Below are 19,896 nucleotides of genomic sequence, written 5' to 3' on the forward strand. Positions count from 1 at the left end.
TATGGTGGTAAGGGTTTACAGTACTGGTCCTGGGAGGAGAGAACAGTTACATGGTAGTACCGTATTGGACAGTATCGTCCTGTTACAACTATTTACAGAGGATATAGGAAAACAAAATGTTCATTGGACAGTCCATCTTTGTTTTACATCGACGCCACTAGTCGGTCGGGCGGTCTGGTCGTCCGTGTCGATCGCCTCGGCCCCGGCGGTGGTGGTAGTGCTTGTACCAGCATTGTCGCCTCCGGGAACCGCACGGTTTTAGCTGTTGGTGCAAAGGGGAGGGGGACTGATCCTCCTGGGAAGGGGGCGGTCGCGGGGTGCGGCGGTGGCAGGAAGGGGGGCGGTTGGGTTGATGGTGCCGGGGGGGTGTGCGTGGTGCCGGCGGGCGCCAGATCCCGCAGGGAGACCGTGTCCTGTCGGCCGTCGGGGTACTCCACGTAGGCGTACTGGGGGTTTGCGTGGAGGAGGTGAACCCTTTCGACCAACGGGTCCGCCTTATGTGCCCGCACGTGCTTTCGGAGCAGGATGGGTCCTGGGGCCGCCAGCCAGGTCGGCAGCGACGTTCCAGAGGAGGACCTCCTAGGGAAGACAAGGAGACGCTCGTGAGGCGTTTGATTAGTGCTCGTACATAATAGCGACCGGATGGAATGGAGAGCGTCCGGGAGGACCTCCTGCCACCGTGAAACTGGGAGATCCCTGGACCGTAGGGCCAGTAGGACGGCCTTCCAGACCGTGCCGTTCTCCCTTTCTACTTGCCCGTTCCCCCGGGGGTTGTAGCTGGTCGTCCTGCTTGAAGCTATACCCTTGCTGAGCAGGAACTGGCGCAGCTCGTCACTCATGAAGGAGGACCCCCTGTCGCTGTGGACGTATGCGGGATAACCGAACAGTGTGAATATGCTGTTCAGGGCTTTAATGACTGTGGCCGCGGTCATGTCGGAGCAGGGAATGGCAAAAGGGAAGCGGGAGTATTCGTCCACTACATTAAGGAAATACGCGTTGCGGTCGGTGGAGGGGAGGGGCCCTTTGAAATCGAGACTGAGGCGTTCAAAGGGACGGGAAGCCTTAATCAGGTGCGCTCCATCTGGCCTGAAAAAATGCGGTTTGCATTCTGCGCAGATGTGGCAGTCTCTTGTGACTGTACGGACCTCCTCTAAGGAGTATGGGAGATTGCGGGACTTGATGAAGTGGTAAAACCGAGTGACCCCCGGGTGGCAGAGGTCCTCGTGGAGGGCTTGGAGGCGGTCAATTTGTGCGTTGGCACATGTCCCGCGGGATAGGGCATCAGACGGCTCGTTCAGCTTTCCGGGCCGGTACAAGATCTCATAGTTGAAGGTGGAGAGTTCGATCCTCCACCGCAAGATCTTGTCGTTCTTGATCTTGCCCCGCTGTGCATTATCGAACATGAAGGCTACCGACCGTTGGTCAGTGAGGAGAGTGAATCTCCTGCCGGCCAGGTAATGCCTCCAATGTCGCACAGCCTCCACTATGGCTTGGGCTTCCTTTTCCACTGAGGAGTGGCGGATTTCTGAGGCATGGAGGGTTCGGGAGAAGAAGGCCACGGGTCTGCCCGCTTGGTTAAGGGTAGCCGCGAGAGCTACGTCAGAGGCGTCGCTCTCGACCTGGAAGGGGAGGGACTCGTCGATGGCGCGCATCGTGGCCTTTGCGATGTCCGCTTTGATGCGGCTGAAAGCCTGGCAAGCCTCTGTCGACAGCGGGAAAGTCGTGGTCTGTATTAGGGGGCGGGCCTTGTCTGCGTACTGGGGGACCCACTGGGCGTAGTATGAAAAGAACCCCAGGCAGCGTTTCAGGGCTTTTGGGCAGTGCGGGAGGGGAAATGCCATGAGTGCGCGCATACGTTCGGGGTCGGGGCCTATTATCCCATTGCGCACTATGTGGCCCAGAATGGCTAGCCGATCGGTGCTAAAAACGCACTTGTCCTCGTTGTACGTGAGGTTCAAGGCTTTGGCAGTCTGGAGGAATTTTTGGAGGTTGGCGTCGTGGTCCTGCTGATCGTGGCCGCAGATGGTTACATTGTCGAGGTACGGGAACGTGGCCCGTAACCCATGTTGATCAACCATTCGGTCCATTTCCCGTTGGAAGACCGAGACGCCGTTTGTGACGCCAAAAGGGACCCTTAGGAAGTGGTATAATCGCCCGTCTGCCTCGAAGGCTGTGTACTTGCGGTCACTTGGGCGGATGGGGAGCTGATGGTAGGCGGACTTGAGGTCCACGGTGGAGAAGACTTTATACTGGGCAATCCGATTGACCATGTCGGATATGCGGGGGAGAGGGTACGCGTCTAGTTGTGTGTACCTGTTGATGGTCTGGCTATAGTCAATGACCATCCTTTGTTTCTCCCCTGTCTTCACTACTACCACCTGCGCTCTCCAGGGACTATTGCTGGCCTGGATTATGCCCTCCTTTAGTAGCCGCTGGACTTCGGAGCGAATGAAGGTCCGGTCCTGGGCGCTGTACCGTCTGCTCCTAGTGGCGACGGGTTTGCAATCCGGGGTGAGGTTCGCAAACAAGGACGGGGGTTGCACCTTGAGGGTGGCGAGGCCGCAGATAGTGAGTGGGGGTATGGGGCCGCCGAATTTGAACGTAAGGCTCTGTAGATTGCATTGAAAATCTAAGCCCAGCAAGGTGGGGGCACAGAGTTGGGGAAGGACGTTAAGTTTGTAGTTTTTGAATTCCCTCCCCTGTACCGTTAGGGTAACTATGCAGAATCCCTGGATCTGTACGGAGTGGGATCCTGCAGCTAGGCAAATCTTTTGTGCGCTGGGGTAGGTAGTTAAGGAACAGCGTCTTACCGTGTCGGGATGTATAAAACTTTCCGTGCTCCCGGAGTCGACTAGGCATGGCGTCTCGTGGCCGTTAATTAGGACCGTTGTCGTCGTCGTCTGGAGAGTCCGGGGCCGAGCCTGATCGAGTGTAACCGAAGCGAGCCGTGGTTGTAGTAGTGGGGTGGGGTCCGTTGTTGCCGTCCAAGATGGCGTCGGGGATGGACAAAATGGCCACCCCCATACCTCGCCCGTAGATGAGGGGTCACAAGATGGCGTCGGGGGTGGACAAAATGGCCGCCCCCATGCGTCGTACAGGTCGGGGGCGGTCCAAGATGGCGGGGCCCCTCCTCCCCTCGTGGTGGTCGGGACCCAAAATGGCGGCGTCTGCGGGTCGCACATTGAGTGCTGGGGGGCGCTAGGACCGCGCGGAGTTCCGGGGCCGCGGGCGCTAGGACCGAGCGGAGCTCCCTCGCTGGGGACCGCGGTGTTCGGGGCCAAGGCCGGCAGGTCAGTACTGCGAGCGCTGGGACCGTGAGGAGGTCCCTCGCCGGGGACGGAGATCGGGGTCCAGGTAAGTTGTATTGCCGGCGGGTCAGGCGTGGGGCGCGGGACGGGGGTGAGGGCCCAGGTCGGCGGGTCAGGCGTGGGGCGCGGAACGGGGGCGAGGGCCAAGGTCGGCGGGTCAGGCGTGGGGCGCGGGACGGGGGCGAGGACCCAGGTCGGCGGGTCAGGCGTGGGGCGCGGGACGGGGGCGAGGGCCCAGGTCGGCGGCGCTGTCGGGTCAGGCGTGGGGCGCGGGACGGGGGCGAGGGCCCAGGTCGGCGGCGCTGGCGGGTCAGGCGTGGGGCGCGGGACGGGGGTGAGGGTGGCGTTCGGGATACGAAAAACCCCTTCCTCTCCGTGGAGAGTGTTGGCCGGCACCCAAATCGGGAGCGCCGGCGGCGGGTCGTACATGGGCTGCGGGGAGGGGGGTTGGGGGGCGTAGGCGGCGTGCAGGGCTCCCAGTTCTCCCGGGGCCGCGGTGGTCGGGACCCAAAATGGCGGCGCCTGGGGGTCGCACATGGCGTGCTGGGGGGGGTTGGGAGGCATAGACTGCCTGTAGGGCTCCCTGTTCTCCCGGGACGGCGGCGACCACGCGGGACCGGCACACCACCGCATAGTGGCCCTTTTTCCCGCAGCTTTTGCAGATGGCTGCGCGGGCCGGACAGCGTTGTCGGGGGTGCTTCGCCTGGCCGCAGAAATAACAGCGGGCGCCCCCGGTGCGACTCGGCGTTTGGACTGCGCAAGCCTGTGGGGTGTCCGGGGGGGGGTGTAGGGGGTTTGCCGCGGCGGGTACGTACGGGGCCCAATGGCCTGCCGCGCGGTCGGGGCCGTAGGCGCGGGTATTACGCGCGGCTACGTCCAGCGAGGCTGCCAGGGCCCGTGCCTCTGAGAGTCCTAGTGACTCTTTTTCTAGAAGTCTTTGGCGGATTTGGGAGGATTGTATACCTGCAACAAAAGCATCGCGCATTAACATGTCCGTATGTTCGTTTGCGTTCACCGACGGGCAGCTGCAGGCTCGTCCCAAAATCAGCAGCGCGGCGTAGAACTCGTCCATCGATTCTCCGGGAGCTTGCCGTCTCGTCGCGAGCTGGTAGCGAGCGTAGATTTGGTTAACTGGGCGAACGTAGAGACTTCTCAGTGCTGCGAACGCCGTCTGGAAATCGCGGGTGTCTTCAATGAGGGTGAAAATCTCCGTGCTCACCCTCGAGTGCAGGACCTGCAGTTTTTGTTCGTCTGAGACTCGGCCTGTGGTCGATGTGATGTAGGCCTCGAAGCAAGTCTGCCAGTGTTTGAAGGCTGCTGCCGCATTCACTGCGTGGGGGCTGATCCTCAGGCATTCTGGAATGATCCTGAGCTCCATAGTCCTTTTTAGACACGCTTAATAAATTGTGGCGCACAAAGACTCCGTGAGACGAATAGAGTGAAGTCGATGAGGCTTTATTAAGCGTGTCTGTTCCCCAGCAGCCCGATAGTAAACTGGCCTGCGGGGGAAGGCGCCGGCTTCTTATACTTCGCCTTCAGGGCGGAGCATGAGGTCAACGGCCAACCAGGACCCGGGATCTGTCAGCCAATGACATTAGGGCTTCCAGTCCCACATGACCCCCAATACATACTACCACAATAGATTATCATAGAATTCACAGTGCAGAAGGAGGCCATTCGGCCCATCGAGTCTGCACCGGCTCTTGGAAAGAGCACCCTACCCAAGGTCAACACCTCCACCCTATCCCCATAACCCAGTAACCCCACCCAACACTAAGGGCAATTTTGGACACTAAGGGCAATTTATCATGGCCAATCCACCTAACCTGCACATCTTTGGACTGTGGGAGGAAACCGGAGCACCCGAAGGAAACCCACGCAGACACGGGGAGGATGTGCAGACTCCGCACAGACAGTGACCCAAGCCGGAATCGAACCTGGGACCCTGGAGCTGTGAAGCAATTGTGCTATCCACAATGCTACCGTATTGCCCTATTATATATTTTCTTTTCTTCCCATGCATTTAATGATCTGTTGAGCTGCTCGCAGAAAAATACTTTTCACTGTACCTCGGTACACGTGACAATAAACAAATCCAATCCAATCCTGTTTCTCTTGTTGGGCTTGGTTGAGTTCCATGTCTCCCCCCCCCCCCCCCCCACCCCACCCCCATTCTTCCTCACTGTGTCATGACGACCCCCTCCTGCTCTTTTGCCTCCCAGTTGTTGGCTACAAACAGGTCTTTAAACAACTGAGTGAATGGCTCCCACGTTCTGTGGAAGACCTCCTCCGACCCACAGATGGAGAATTTCCCCACTTGGGGATTAAAATATCTTTAACATCACACAAGGAAATAGCTTATAATTATCCCTGAAACAATGCTAATCATACAGTGACACAATAACATAGCTTGTCCACCATCGACAAGGTACAAGTCAGGAGTGTAACTTCCTTGTTACTTCCTCAAAGAACTCTAACGGATTTGTCAGACACGACCTCCCCTTGACAAAGCCGTGCTGATTCAGTCCTATTTTATCATGCACTTCCAAGTACTCCGCGATCTCATCTTTACTAATGGACTCTAAAATGTTTAGCACTGCTGCCTCATGGTGCCAAGGTCCCAGGTTCGATCCTGGCCTCAGGTCACTGTCCGTGTGGAGTTTGCACATTCTCCCGTGTCTGTGTGGGCCTCACCCCCACAACCCAAAGATGTGCAGGGTAGATGGATTGGCCACCCGAAATTGCCCCTTAATTGGAAAGAAAAGAATTGGGTAATCCAGTTAGCACTCAGAAATTCTGGATGCTCTACTTTGAGGAAGAGAGATTTTTTGAGGCTGCTTGTAAGAAAGGAGACCTGACCCCTGTCAGAACAATGCATACTATCTCTGGCTGTATTTCTTCAGGAGCTTAACTATTCTGCAGGGAACACTGTTCATATAAAAGACCATCAGCCCAAACTTTTATGATGCTTTAATTGCGTATCAGGCTGCCAAAACGCCTAGCTGCCTTGCAGACCAGGATTTAAAAAAACACTACTGCAGCAGTCATACGCACTAACCCAGGCGTTTAACTCTGACTGCATCGGACAACAGCCCTCCTCACTATCCACAACTCCACCAATCTTCGTATCGTCTGCAAATTTACTGACCCACCCTTCAACTCCCTCATCCAAGTCATTAATGAAAATCACAAACAGCAGAGGACCCAGAACTGATCCCTGCGGTACGCCACTGGTAACTGGGATCCAGGCTGAATATTTACCATCCACCACCACTCTCTGACTTCTATCGGTTAGCCAGTTCGTTATCCAACTGGCCAAATTTCCCACTATCCCATGCCTCCTTACTTTTTGCATAAGCCTACCATGGGGAACCTTATCAAATGCCTTACTAAAATCCATGTACACTACATCCACTGCTTTACCTTCATCCACATGCTTGGTCACCTCCTCAAAGAATTCAATTAGACTTGTAAGGCAAGACCTACCCCTCACAAATCCGTGCTGACTATCCCTAATCAAGCAGTGTCTTTCCAGATGCTCAGAAATCCTATCCTTCAGTACCCTTTCCATTACTTTGCCTACCACCGAAGTAAGACTAACTGGCCTGTAATTCCCAGGGTTATCCCTAGTCCCTTTTTTGAACAGGGGCACGACATTCGCCACTCTCCAATCCCCTGGTACCACCCCTGTTGACAGTGAGGACGAAAAGATCATTGCCAACGGCTCTGCAATTTCATCTCTTGCTTCCCATAGAATCCTTGGATATATCCCGTCAGGCCCGGGGGACTTGTCTATCCTCAAGTTTTCAAAATGCCCAACACATCTTCCTTCCTAACAAGTATTTCCTCGAGCTTACCAATCTGTTTCACACTGTCCTCTCCAACAATATCGCCCCTCTCATTTGTAAATACAGAAGAAAAGTACTCGTTCAAGACCTCTCCTATCTCTTCAGACTCAATACACAATCTCCCGCTACTGTCCTTGATCGGACCTACCCTCGCTCTAGTCATTCTCATATTTCTCACATATGTTTAAAAGGCCTTGGGGTTTTCCTTGATCCTACCCGCCAAAGATTGTTCATGCCCTCTCTTAGCTCTCCTAATCCCTTTCTTCAGTTCCCTCCTGGCTATCTTGTATCCCTCCAATGCCCTGTCTGAACCTTGTTTCCTCAGCCTTACACAAGTCTCCTTTTTCCTCTTAACAAGACATTCAACCTCTCTTGTCAACCATGGTTCCCTCACTCGACCATCTCTTCCCTGCCTGACAGTGACATACATATCAAGGACACGTAGCACCTGTTCCTTGAACAAGTTCCACATTTCACTTGTGTCCTTCCCTGACAGCCTATGTTCCCAACTTATGCACTTCAATTCTTGTCTGACAACATCGTATTTACCCTACCCCAATTGTAAACCTTGCCCTGTTGCACGTACCTATCCCTCTCCATTACTAAAGTGAAAGTCACAGAATTGTGGTCACTATCTCCAAAATGCTCCCCCACTAACAAATCTATCACTTGCCCTGGTTCATTACCCAGTACTAAATCCAATATTGCCCCTCCTCTGGTCGGACAATCTACATACTGTGTTAGAAAAATGTTTAGCACTGTATAAGCCCAAAATACATCAAAATACATCCCCGCAATCAATCTGGTGAACCGCCTCTGAACTGTCTCCAATGCCACTACATCCTTCCTCATAAGGAGAGCAAAATAGGACACAATAATGACTACAATATCTCTGAAATTCCTATGTTAATCATGGGCACCTTATCAAATACCTTCTGGAAATCCAAGTACAGTACAACTACAGGGTCCCCTTTATCTACAGGGCATGTTACTCCTTCAAATCAACTCCATTAAATTGGTTAGACATGATTTCCCTGTCACACAATCGCGCTGTCTCTTCCCGATTAGGGTTTTTCGATTAGGGTTTTTCTAAGTGCCCAGCTGTAACCTCCTCAATGATCGATTCGAACACCTTCCCCATGACGGGTGTCTCACTCCCTGGGACAGGGTTTCCTGTTTTCTGCCTCCCTCCCTTCTTGAATAGAGGGGTTATATTTGTTACTTTCCAGTCGGATGGAACGTTTTTGGAATGGGGTGAATTTTGGAACATTAACACCAACACTTCTACAAGCTGATTGGCCGCCTCTTTGAAGACTCTGGGATGAAGTCCATCAGGACCCTGGGGCCTGTCAGGCCGCAGCTCCATCAATTTGCTCAGGACCGCTTCCCCAGAGATTGCAATTTCACCAAGTTCCCCTCTCCTTTCCACCTCTTGGTTTACAGATATTGCTGCAATGTTTTTATATCGTTACTCTTTGATATGCCACATCTTTCTGTATTTGACCCTTTACCTCAACTGTTTAGTTTAAAATCCTCTCTCTACTTTCCTAGTTATGTGACTCCCCAAGTCACTGCTCTCAGCACCATTCAGGTGTCGACTGCCCCAGCGTCCCAGCCCCCACTTTCTCCGGACAGACTCCAGTGACCCGCCAGCAGAACCCTCTTCTCAACAACCAGTCTTTGAGCCTTGTATTCATCTCGCTGATTTTATGCACCTGATGCAAATTTGCAAAAAGCTCCGGTAATAATCCAGAGATTGTAACCTTTTGGGATTCTGCTTTTTAATGTGACGCCTGGCTCTTCACACTCTCCATGTAGAACCTCTTTCCTCGTTCTACCTGTGGCATGGCTTACATGAACCACAGCAACAGGATCCTCCCACTGCAAGTTCCCCTCCAGCCCCGAGCACATGGCCCGAACCATGGCACTGGGCGGACAACACAGCTGTCTGGACCCTGGCAGCGACTGGTATCAATTCCCCAGGCCTTGCTGCGACTTCATTCCTGTTTGCTCCTGTCACTTGAATGGCTTCCTGTACCATGGTGCCATGGTCAGGTCAACTCATCCACCTTCTGGCCCCACTCTCATTCTAACCAGTGAGAGAACCTCACAAAGTCCCCTTACCTGCCTCACTCTCTCTCCCTGATCACCGGCCTGTCCAAGGGGTGTTACCGACTCCTGAAACCAATTGGCCAGATAACTCTCCCTCCCTGATGTCCGTGTTCATAGATCAGCCTCCAACTCAATGACTGAGCTGATGTCAGTATCCGCAGATCAGCCTCCAGCTCAGTGACTGAGCTGATGTCAGTGTCCGCAGATCAGCCTCCAGCTCAGTGACTGAGCTGATTCAGTGTCTGTAGATCAGCCTCCAGCTCAGTGACTGAGCTGATTCAGTGTCCGCAGATCAGCCTCCAGCTCAGTGACTGAGCTGATGTCAGTGTCCGCAGATCAGCCTCCAGCTCAGTGACTGAGCTGATTCAGTGTCCGCAGATCAGCCTCCAGCTCAGTGACTGAGCTGATTCAGTGTCCGCAGATCAGCCTCCAGCTCAGTGACTGAGCTGATTCAGTGTCCGCAGATCAGCCTCCAGCTCAGTGACTGAGCTGATTCAGTGTCCGCAGATCAGTCTCCAGCTCAATGGCTGAGCGGATTCAGTGTCCGCAGATCAGCCTCCAGCTCAGTGACTGAGCTGATTCAGTGTCCGCAGATCAGTCTCCAGCTCAGTGACTGAGCTGATTCAGTGTCCGCAGATCAGTCTCCAGCTCAGTGACTGAGCTGATTCAGTGTCCGCAGATCAGCCTCCAGCTCCGTGACTGAGCTGATTCAGTGTCCGCAGATCAGCCTCCAGCTCAGTGACTGAGCTGATTCAGTGTCCGCAGATCAGCCTCCAGCTCAGTGACTGAGCTGATTCAGTGTCCGCAGATCAGCCTCCAGCTCAGTGACTGTGCTGATTCAGTGTCCGCAGATCAGCCTCCAGCTCAGTGACTGAGCTGATTCAGTGTCCGCAGATCAGCCTCCAGCTCAATGGCTGAGCTGATTCAGTGTCCGCAGATCAGCCTCCAGCTCAGTGACTGAGCTGATTCAGTGTCCGCAGATCAGCCTCCAGCTCAGTGACTGAGCTGATTCAGTGTCCGCAGATCAGCCTCCAGCTCAGTGACTGAGCTGATTCAGTGTCCGCAGATCAGCCTCCAGCTCAGTGACTGAGCTGATTCAGTGTCCGCAGATCAGCCTCCAGCTCAGTGACTGAGCTGATTCAGTGTCCGCAGATCAGCCTCCAGCTCAGTGACTGAGCTGATTCAGTGTCCGCAGATCAGCCTCCAGCTCAGTGACTGAGCAGATGTCAGTGTCCGCAGATCAGCCTCCAGCTCAGTGACTGAGCTGATTCAGTGTCCGCAGATCAGTCTCCAGCTCAGTGACTGAGCTGATGTCAGAGTCCGCAGATCAGCCTCCAGCTCAATGGCTGAGCTGATTCAGTGTCCGCAGATCAGCCTCCAGCTCAGTGACTGAGCTGATTCAGTGTCCGCAGATCAGCCTCCAGCTCAGTGACTGAGCTGATTCAGTGTCCGCAGATCAGCCTCCAGCTCAGTGACTGAGCTGATGTCAGTGTCCGCAGATCAGCCTCCAGCTCAGTGACTGAGCAGATGTCAGTGTCCGCAGATCAGCCTCCAGCTCAGTGACTGAGCTGATTCAGTGTCCGCAGATCAGTCTCCAGCTCAGTGACTGAGCTGATGTCAGAGTCCGCAGATCAGCCTCCAGCTCAATGGCTGAGCTGATTCAGTGTCCGCAGATCAGCCTCCAGCTCAGTGACTGAGCTGATTCAGTGTCCGCAGATCAGCCTCCAGCTCAGTGACTGAGCTGATTCAGTGTCCGCAGATCAGCCTCCAGCTCAGTGACTGAGCTGATTCAGTGTCCGCAGATCAGCCTCCAGCTCAGTGACTGAGCTGATTCAGTGTCCGCAGATCAGCCTCCAGCTCAGTGACTGAGCTGATTCAGTGTCCGCAGATCAGCCTCCAGCTCAGTGACTGAGCTGATTCAGTGTCCGCAGATCAGCCTCCAGCTCAGTGACTGAGCTGATTCAGTGTCCGCAGATCAGCCTCCAGCTCAGTGACTGAGCAGATGTCAGTGTCCGCAGATCAGCCTCCAGCTCAGTGACTGAGCTGATTCAGTGTCCGCAGATCAGTCTCCAGCTCAGTGACTGAGCTGATGTCAGAGTCCGCAGATCAGCCTCCAGCTCAATGGCTGAGCTGATTCAGTGTCCGCAGATCAGCCTCCAGCTCAGTGACTGAGCTGATTCAGTGTCCGCAGATCAGCCTCCAGCTCAGTGACTGAGCTGATTCAGTGTCCGCAGATCAGCCTCCAGCTCAGTGACTGAGCTGATGTCAGTGTCCGCAGATCAGCCTCCAGCTCAGTGACTGAGCAGATGTCAGTGTCCGCAGATCAGCCTCCAGCTCAGTGACTGAGCTGATTCAGTGTCCGCAGATCAGCCTCCAGCTCAGTGACTGAGCTGATTCAGTGTCCGCAGATCAGTCTCCAGCTCAGTGACTGAGCTGATGTCAGAGTCCGCAGATCAGCCTCCAGCTCAATGGCTGAGCTGATTCAGTGTCCGCAGATCAGCCTCCAGCTCAGTGACTGAGCTGATTCAGTGTCCGCAGATCAGCCTCCAGCTCAGTGACTGAGCTGATTCAGTGTCCGCAGATCAGCCTCCAGCTCAGTGACTGAGCTGATTCAGTGTCCGCAGATCAGCCTCCAGCTCAGTGACTGAGCTGATTCAGTGTCCGCAGACCAGCCTCCAGCTCAGTGACTGAGCTGATGTCAGTGTCCGCAGATCAGCCTCCAGCTCAGTGACTGAGCTGATTCAGTGTCCGCAGATCAGCCTCCAGCTCAGTGACTGAGCTGATGTCAGTGACCGCAGATCAGTCTCCAGCTCAGTGAGTGAGCTGATGTCAGTGTCCGCAGATCAGCCTCCAGCTCAATGACTGAGCTGATTCAGTGTCCGCAGATCAGCCTCCAGCTCAGTGACTGAGCTGATTCAGTGTCCGCAGATCAGTCTCCAGCTCAGTGACTGAGCTGATTCAGTGTCCGCAGATCAGCCTCCAGCTCAGTGACTGAGCTGATTCAGTGTCCGCAGATCAGCCTCCAGCTCAGTGACTGAGCTGATTCAGTGTCCGCAGATCAGTCTCCAGCTCAGTGACTGAGCTGATTCAGTGTCCGCAGATCAGTCTCCAGCTCAGTGACTGAGCTGATTCAGTGTCCGCAGATCAGCCTCCAGCTCCGTGACTGAGCTGATTCAGTGTCCGCAGATCAGCCTCCAGCTCAGTGACTGAGCTGATTCAGTGTCCGCAGATCAGCCTCCAGCTCAGTGACTGTGCTGATTCAGTGTCCGCAGATCAGCCTCCAGCTCAGTGACTGAGCTGATTCAGTGTCCGCAGATCAGCCTCCAGCTCAGTGACTGAGCTGATTCAGTGTCCGCAGATCAGCCTCCAGCTCAGTGACTGAGCTGATTCAGTGTCCGCAGATCAGCCTCCAGCTCAGTGACTGAGCTGATTCAGTGTCCGCAGATCAGCCTCCAGCTCAGTGACTGAGCTGATTCAGTGTCCGCAGATCAGCCTCCAGCTCAGTGACTGAGCTGATTCAGTGTCCGCAGATCAGCCTCCAGCTCAGTGACTGAGCTGATTCAGTGTCCGCAGATCAGCCTCCAGCTCAGTGACTGAGCAGATGTCAGTGTCCGCAGATCAGCCTCCAGCTCAGTGACTGAGCTGATTCAGTGTCCGCAGATCAGTCTCCAGCTCAGTGAGTGAGCTGATGTCAGAGTCCGCAGATCAGCCTCCAGCTCAATGGCTGAGCTGATTCAGTGTCCGCAGATCAGCCTCCAGCTCAGTGACTGAGCTGATTCAGTGTCCGCAGATCAGCCTCCAGCTCAGTGACTGAGCTGATTCAGTGTCCGCAGACCAGCCTCCAGCTCAGTGACTGAGCTGATGTCAGTGTCCGCAGATCAGCCTCCAGCTCAGTGACTGAGCTGATTCAGTGTCCGCAGATCAGTCTCCAGCTCAGTGACTGAGCTGATGTCAGTGACCGCAGATCAGTCTCCAGCTCAGTGAGTGAGCTGATGTCAGTGTCCGCAGATCAGCCTCCAGCTCAATGACTGAGCTGATTCAGTGTCCGCAGATCAGCCTCCAGCTCAGTGACTGGGCCAATGGTCCTCCAGCCACAGGCACCGTGTTTGGCCTGGATCGTAATGTAATCCAGGATATCCCACTTGCTGCAGCCTTGACGCATCATCCGTCCTTAATGTGTTTGAATTTACGACTTTTTATCTTATTTTCCTTTTTTAAAAACATTTTGTATTAACTTCACCACCAAGTTGTGTATAGTTTTAAATCTTTGGGAGAGAGAAGAGCTTACCCGATTCTACACCCGCAACCAGCTCCTTTCCCTGAGATAGAGTCAGGACCAGTCCTCCAGGGTGAGAAAGATAGAAAAATCTGGACACAATAAATAATACAACATCTGAAATTCCTCTGTGTGGAAAGATAACAAAAGGCTAACCTAAAGGAGCCCCCCCCTTTCCAGAGCTCTCCCCACTTCCCGAACTCCGAGCCTGGACTCCCATTTCCCTGCTGCACTCTGTCTCGTTAACTCCGTCTCTCTCCACAGGTGCTGCCAGACCTGCCGAGTTGATCCAGCATTTTCTGTTTTTATTTCCTTCCTGATCAGGAGATATTCGGACTGGGGGGGTGGGGGGGGGGGGGGGGGGGGGGGGGGGGAGTAGATTTGAAGATGCACCATGAGGAGAGGGAGAGGGGGTCAGGAGTTTATTCCAGAGCAGCTCCGGGGAAACTATGGAAATCCAGGATATTCCAGAGGCCTAAGTTGGAGACTGAGGATTGTAGGGTTGGAGGGTAACCATGGCGATGCCTCGTGGAGAGATCCTGGCGGGATTTGGAAACAAGGTTGAGAACTTTAAAAAGCAAAGCATTGCTTAACCAGGAGCCAGCGCAGGTCCGAGGTAATTGGTCAGGAAAAGGGAGGAATGTGGGACGCTGGTCGGGAGCAGGTTGAACCGTCGGAGAGGGTGAGGGGCTGTAGCAGCTGAGGTTGGAGTGAGGTCAGGTGACGTTTCAGATCCGTAGTCTCTGCTCCCTATAGTTCAATTGGAGCAAAATGCGTTGGTCTAAGTCACGGGAGCAGGGTGGGGAGAGAATCGGTGTCGGTGCCATTGGGGGTGGGGGGGGAAATGGGGCCTCACTCCTGACCACAGGACCATAGAATTCCCACCGTGCCCAAGGAGGCCATTCTGCCCATTGAGTTTGCACTGACTCTCTGAAAGAATAATCTACCTTGGGCCCACTCCCCCACCCTATTCCTGTAACTCCACCTAACCTGCACAGCTTTGGGCTGTGGGAGGCAACCGGAGCACCCGGAGGAAACCCACGCACACACGGGGAGGATGTGCAGACTCCACACAGACAGTGATAATCACCGTGCCATCCCATGTCCAGTGACCCTGGGTTTGTGTTGGTTGAGGTGTCAGATGTAACCTGCTGCCTCATGATTCAATATTCTGGCCTCTTGAGGAACCAGCGGGGCTAATGTCCAGCGGCTTGGCCCCATGGGAGGGACCGACTGAGTAACGGAGTTTAACAAAGAGTTTGCTCTCTGTGCTGACTGGTCAGTTTCCGGATTACTAACCCACACCTTCTCTTCCAGGGAACTGTTGCAGATTTTGCTCCACTGACTGTTCCCATGATCCCATCTCTGGTCATCCATTGTGCCAATGAAATTGAACAGAGAGGCTTGCAGGAGGTGAGCATGTGTCTGAGTGTGTGTGTGCGTGTCTGAGTGTGTGCCTGTGTGTGTGCGCGCGTATGTGTGTGTGTGCGCGTGTCTGAATATGTGTGCGTGTCTGTGTGTGTGCGTGTCTGAATGTGTGTCCCTGTGTGTGTCTGAATGTGTGTGCGCGTATGTGTGCGTGTCTGAATGTGTGTATGTGTCTGAGTGTGTGTGTGTGTGCGTGTCTGTGTGTGTGCGTGTCTGTGTGTGTGCGTGTCTGTGTGTGTGCGTGTCTGTGTGTGTGCGTGTCTGTGTGTGTGCGTGTCTGTGTGTGTGCGTGTCTGTCTGTGTGTGTGCGTGTCTGCGTGTGTGCGTGTCTGCGTGTCTGCGTGTGTGCGTGTCTGTGTCTGTGTGTGTGCGTGTCTGTGTGTGTCTGTGTCTGTGTGTGTCTGTGTGTGTGTGTGTCTGTGTGTGCGTGTCTGTGTGTGTGCGTGTCTGTGTGTGCGTGTCTGTGTGTGCGTGTCTGTGTGTGTGCGTGTCTGTGTGTGTGCGTGTCTGTGTGTGTGCGTGTCTGTGTGTGTGCGTGTCTGTGTGTGTGCGTGTCTGTGTGTGTGCGTGTCTGTGTGTGTGCGTGTCTGCCTGTGTGCACGTGTCTGCGTGTGTGTGCGTGCGTGTCTGAATGTGTGTGCGTGTCTGAATGTGTCTGTGAGTGTGTGCGTGTCTGAATGTGTCTGTGAGTGTGTGCGTGTCTGTGTGTGTGTGTCTGAATGTGTGTGCGCGTGTGTGTATGTGTGTCTGAGTGTGTGCATGTCTGAGTGCGTGTGTGCGTGTCTGAGTGTGTGTGCGTGTCAGTATGTGTGCGTGTCTGTGTGTGTCTGAATGTGTGTGCCTGAGTGTGTATGTGTGCGTGTCTGAGTGTGTATGTGTATGTGTGTGTGTGTGTCTGAGTGTGTGTGCGTGTCTGAGTGTGTGTGCGTGTCTGAGTGTGTGTGCGTGTCTGAGTGTGTGTGCGTGTCTGAGTGTGTGTGCGTGTCTGAGTGTGTGTGCGTGTCTGAGTGTGTGTGCGTGTCTGAGTGTGTGTGCGTGTCTGAGTGTGTGTGCGTGTCTGAGCATGTGTGCCTGAGCGTGTGTATGTGTGCGTGTCTGAGTGTGTATGTGTGCGTGTCTGAGTGTGTATGTGTATGTGTGTGTGTGTCTGAATGTGTGTGTGTGTGTCTGAATGTGTGTGTGCGTGTCTGAATGTGTGTGTGCGTGTCTGAGTGTGTGTGCGTGTCTGAGTGTGTGTGCGTGTCTGAGTGTGTGTGCGTGTCTGAGTGTGTGTGCGTGTCTGAGTGTGTGTGCGTGTCTGAGTGTGTGTGCGTGTCTGAGTGTGTGTGCGTGTCTGAGTGTGTGTGCGTGTCTGAGTGTGTGTGCGTGTCTGAGTGTGTGTGCGTGTCTGAGTGTGTGTGCGTGTCTGAGTGTGTGTGCGTGTCTGAGTGTGTGTGCGTGTCTGAGTGTGTGTGCGTGTCTGAGTGTGTGTGCGTGTCTGAGTGTGTGTGCGTGTCTGAGTGTGTGTGCGTGTCTGAGTGTGTGTGCGTGTCTGAGTGTGTGTGCGTGTCTGAGTGTGTGTGCGTGTCTGAGTGTGTGTGCATGTCTGAGTGTGTGTGCGTGTCTGAGTGTGTGTGCGTGTCTGAGTGTGTGTGCGTGTCTGAGTGTGTGTGCGTGTCTGAGTGTGTGTGCGTGTCTGAGTGTGTGTGCGTGTCTGAGTGTGTGTGCGTGTCTGAGTGTGTGTGCGTGTCTGAGTGTGTGTGCGTGTCTGAGTGTGTGTGCGTGTCTGAGTGTGTGTGCGTGTCTGAGTGTGTGTGCGTGTCTGAGTGTGTGTGCGTGTCTGAGTGTGTGTGCGTGTCTGAGTGTGTGTGCGTGTCTGAGTGTGTGTGCGTGTCTGAGTGTGTGTGCGTGTCTGAGTGTGTGTGCGTGTCTGAGTGTGTGTGCGTGTCTGAGTGTGTGTGCGTGTCTGAGTGTGTGTGCGTGTCTGAGTGTGTGTGCGTGTCTGAGTGTGTGTGCGTGTCTGAGTGTGTGTGCGTGTCTGAGTGTGTGTGCGTGTCTGAGTGTGTGTGCGTGTCTGAGTGTGTGTGCGTGTCTGAGTGTGTGTGCGTGTCTGAGTGTGTGTGCGTGTCTGAGTGTGTGTGCGTGTCTGAGTGTGTGTGCGTGTCTGAGTGTGTGTGCGTGTCTGAGTGTGTGTGCGTGTCTGAGTGTGTGTGCGTGTCTGAGTGTGTGTGCGTGTCTGAGTGTGTGTGCGTGTCTGAGTGTGTGTGCGTGTCTGAGTGTGTGTGCGTGTCTGAGTGTGTGTGCGTGTCTGAGTGTGTGTGCGTGTCTGAGTGTGTGTGCGTGTCTGAGTGTGTGTGCGTGTCTGAGTGTGTGTGCGTGTCTGAGTGTGTGTGCGTGTCTGAGTGTGTGTGCGTGTCTGAGTGTGTGTGCGTGTCTGAGTGTGTGTGCGTGTCTGAGTGTGTGTGCGTGTCTGAGTGTGTGTGCGTGTCTGAGTGTGTGTGCGTGTCTGAGTGTGTGTGCGTGTCTGAGTGTGTGTGCGTGTCTGAGTGTGTGTGCGTGTCTGAGTGTGTGTGCGTGTCTGAGTGTGTGTGCGTGTCTGAGTGTGTGTGCGTGTCTGAGTGTGTGTGCGTGTCTGAGTGTGTGTGCGTGTCTGAGTGTGTGTGCGTGTCTGAGTGTGTGTGCGTGTCTGAGTGTGTGTGCGTGTCTGAGTGTGTGTGCGTGTCTGAGTGTGTGTGCGTGTCTGAGTGTGTGTGCGTGTCTGAGTGTGTGTGCGTGTCTGAGTGTGTGTGCGTGTCTGAGTGTGTGTGCGTGTCTGAGTGTGTGTGCGTGTCTGAGTGTGTGTGCGTGTCTGAGTGTGTGTGCGTGTCTGAGTGTGTGTGCGTGTCTGAGTGTGTGTGCGTGTCTGAGTGTGTGTGCGTGTCTGAGCGTGTGTGCGTGTCTGAGCGTGTGTGCGTGTCTGCGCGTGTGTGCGTGTCTGCGCGTGTGTGCGTGTCTGGGCGTGTGTGCGTGTCTGGGCGTGTGTGCGTGTCAGGGCGTGTGTGCGTGTCAGGGCGTGTGTGCGTGTCAGGGCGTGTGTGCGTGTCAGGGCGTGTGTGCGTGTCAGGGCGTGTGTGCGTGTCAGGGCGTGTGTGCGTGTGTGTGCGTGTCAGGGTGTGTGTGTGCGTGTCAGGGTGTGTGTGTGCGTGTCAGGGTGTGTGTGTGCGTGTCAGGGTGTGTGTGTGCGTGTCAGGGTGTGTGTGTGCGTGTCAGGGTGTGTGTGTGCGTGTCAGGGTGTGTGTGTGCGTGTCAGGGTGTGTGTGCGTGTCAGGGTGTGTGTGCGTGTCAGGGTGTGTGTGCGTGTCAGGGTGTGTGTGCGTGTCAGGGTGTGTGTGCGTGTCAGGGTGTGTGTGCGTGTCAGGGTGTGTGTGCGTGTCAGGGTGTGTGTGCGTGTCAGGGTGTGTGTGCGTGTCAGGGTGTGTGTGCGTGTCAGGGTGTGTGTGCGTGTCAGGGTGTGTGTGCGTGTCAGGGTGTGTGTGCGTGTCAGGGTGTGTGTGCGTGTCAGGGTGTGTGTGCGTGTCAGGGTGTGTGTGCGTGTCAGGGTGTGTGTGCGTGTCAGGGTGTGTGTGCGTGTCAGGGTGTGTGTGCGTGTCAGGGTGTGTGTGCGTGTCAGGGTGTGTGTGCGTGTCAGGGTGTGTGTGCGTGTCAGGGTGTGTGCATCTGCCTGTGTGTGTGCACGTGTCAGTGTATGTGCGTGTCTGAATGTGTCTGAATGTGTGTGCGTGTGTGTGTATGTGTGTCTGAGTGTGTGCATGTCTGAGTGCGTGTGTGTGCGTGTCTGAGTGTGTGTGCGTGTCTGAATGTGTGTGCCTGAGTGTGTATGTGTGCGTGTCTGAGTGTGTATGTGTGTGTGTGTCTGAGTGTATGTGTGTGTGTGTCTGAGTGTGTGTGTGTGTGTGTCTGAGTGTGTGTGTGTGTGTGTCTGAGTGTGTGTGTGTGTCTGAGTGGGTGTGCGTGTCTGAATGTGTGTGCGTGACTGAATGTGTGTGCGTGTCTGAATGTGTGTGTGCGTGTCTGAATGTGTGTGTGCGTGTCTGAATGTGTGTGTGCGTGTCTGAGTGTGTGCGTGTCTGAGTGTGTGCGTGTCTGAGTGTGTGCGTGTCTGAATGTGTGTGTGCGTGTCTGAATGTGTGTGTGCGTGTCTGAATGTGTGTGTGCGTGTCTGAGTGTGTCTGTGTGTGTGTCTGAGTGTGTGTGTGCGTGTCTGAGTGTGCGTGTCTGAGTGTGCGTGTCTGAGTGTGTCTGTGTGTGTGTGCGTGTCTGAGTGCGTGTCTGAGTGCGTGTCTGAGTGCGTGTCTGAGTGCGTGTCTGAGTGCGTGTCTGAGTGCGTGTCTGAGTGCGTGTCTGAGTGCGTGTCTGAGTGCGTGTCTGAGTGCGTGTCTGAGTGCGTGTCTGAGTGCGTGTCTGAGTGCGTGCCTGAGTGCGTGCCTGAGTGCGTGCCTGAGTGCGTGCCTGAGTGTGTGTGTCTGAGTGTGTGCGTGTCTGAGTGTGTGCGTGTCTGAGTGTGTGCGTGTCTGAGTGTGTGCGTGTCTGAGTGTGTGCGTGTCTGAGTGTGTGCGTGTCTGAGTGTGTGCGTGTCTGAGTGTGTGCGTGTCTGAGTGTGTGCGTGTCTGAGTGTGTGCGTGTCTGAGTGTGTGCGTGTCTGAGTGTGTGCGTGTCTGAGTGTGTGCGTGTCTGAGTGCGTGTCTGAGTGCGTGTCTGAGTGCGTGTCTGAGTGCGTGTCTGAGTGCGTGTCTGAGTGCGTGTCTGAGTGCGTGTCTGAGTGCGTGTCTGAGTGCGTGTCTGAGTGCGTGTCTGAGTGCGTGTCTGAGTGCGTGTCTGAGTGCGTGTCTGAGTGCGTGTCTGAGTGCGTGTCTGAGTGCGTGTCTGAGTGCGTGTCTGAGTGCGTGTCTGAGTGCGTGTCTGAGTG

The 19,896-nt window shown here is 54.8% G+C and overlaps 1 protein-coding gene across 1 annotated transcript in view; it reads left to right on the forward strand.

Moving 5' to 3' along the window:
* Window positions 1-19,896, forward strand: part of LOC140385698 (rac GTPase-activating protein 1-like) — a 135,589-nt gene that overhangs the window by 95,255 nt on the left and 20,438 nt on the right. Inside the window, exon 8 of the mRNA XM_072468126.1 lies at window positions 14,862-14,957. Within this exon, the coding sequence (XP_072324227.1) occupies window positions 14,862-14,957 (96 nt within the window). The remainder of the gene's footprint in view (window positions 1-14,861; window positions 14,958-19,896) is intronic.

Source organism: Scyliorhinus torazame, chromosome 2 (assembly GCF_047496885.1).
Source record: "Scyliorhinus torazame isolate Kashiwa2021f chromosome 2, sScyTor2.1, whole genome shotgun sequence".
Classification (NCBI taxonomy): domain Eukaryota; kingdom Metazoa; phylum Chordata; class Chondrichthyes; order Carcharhiniformes; family Scyliorhinidae; genus Scyliorhinus; species Scyliorhinus torazame.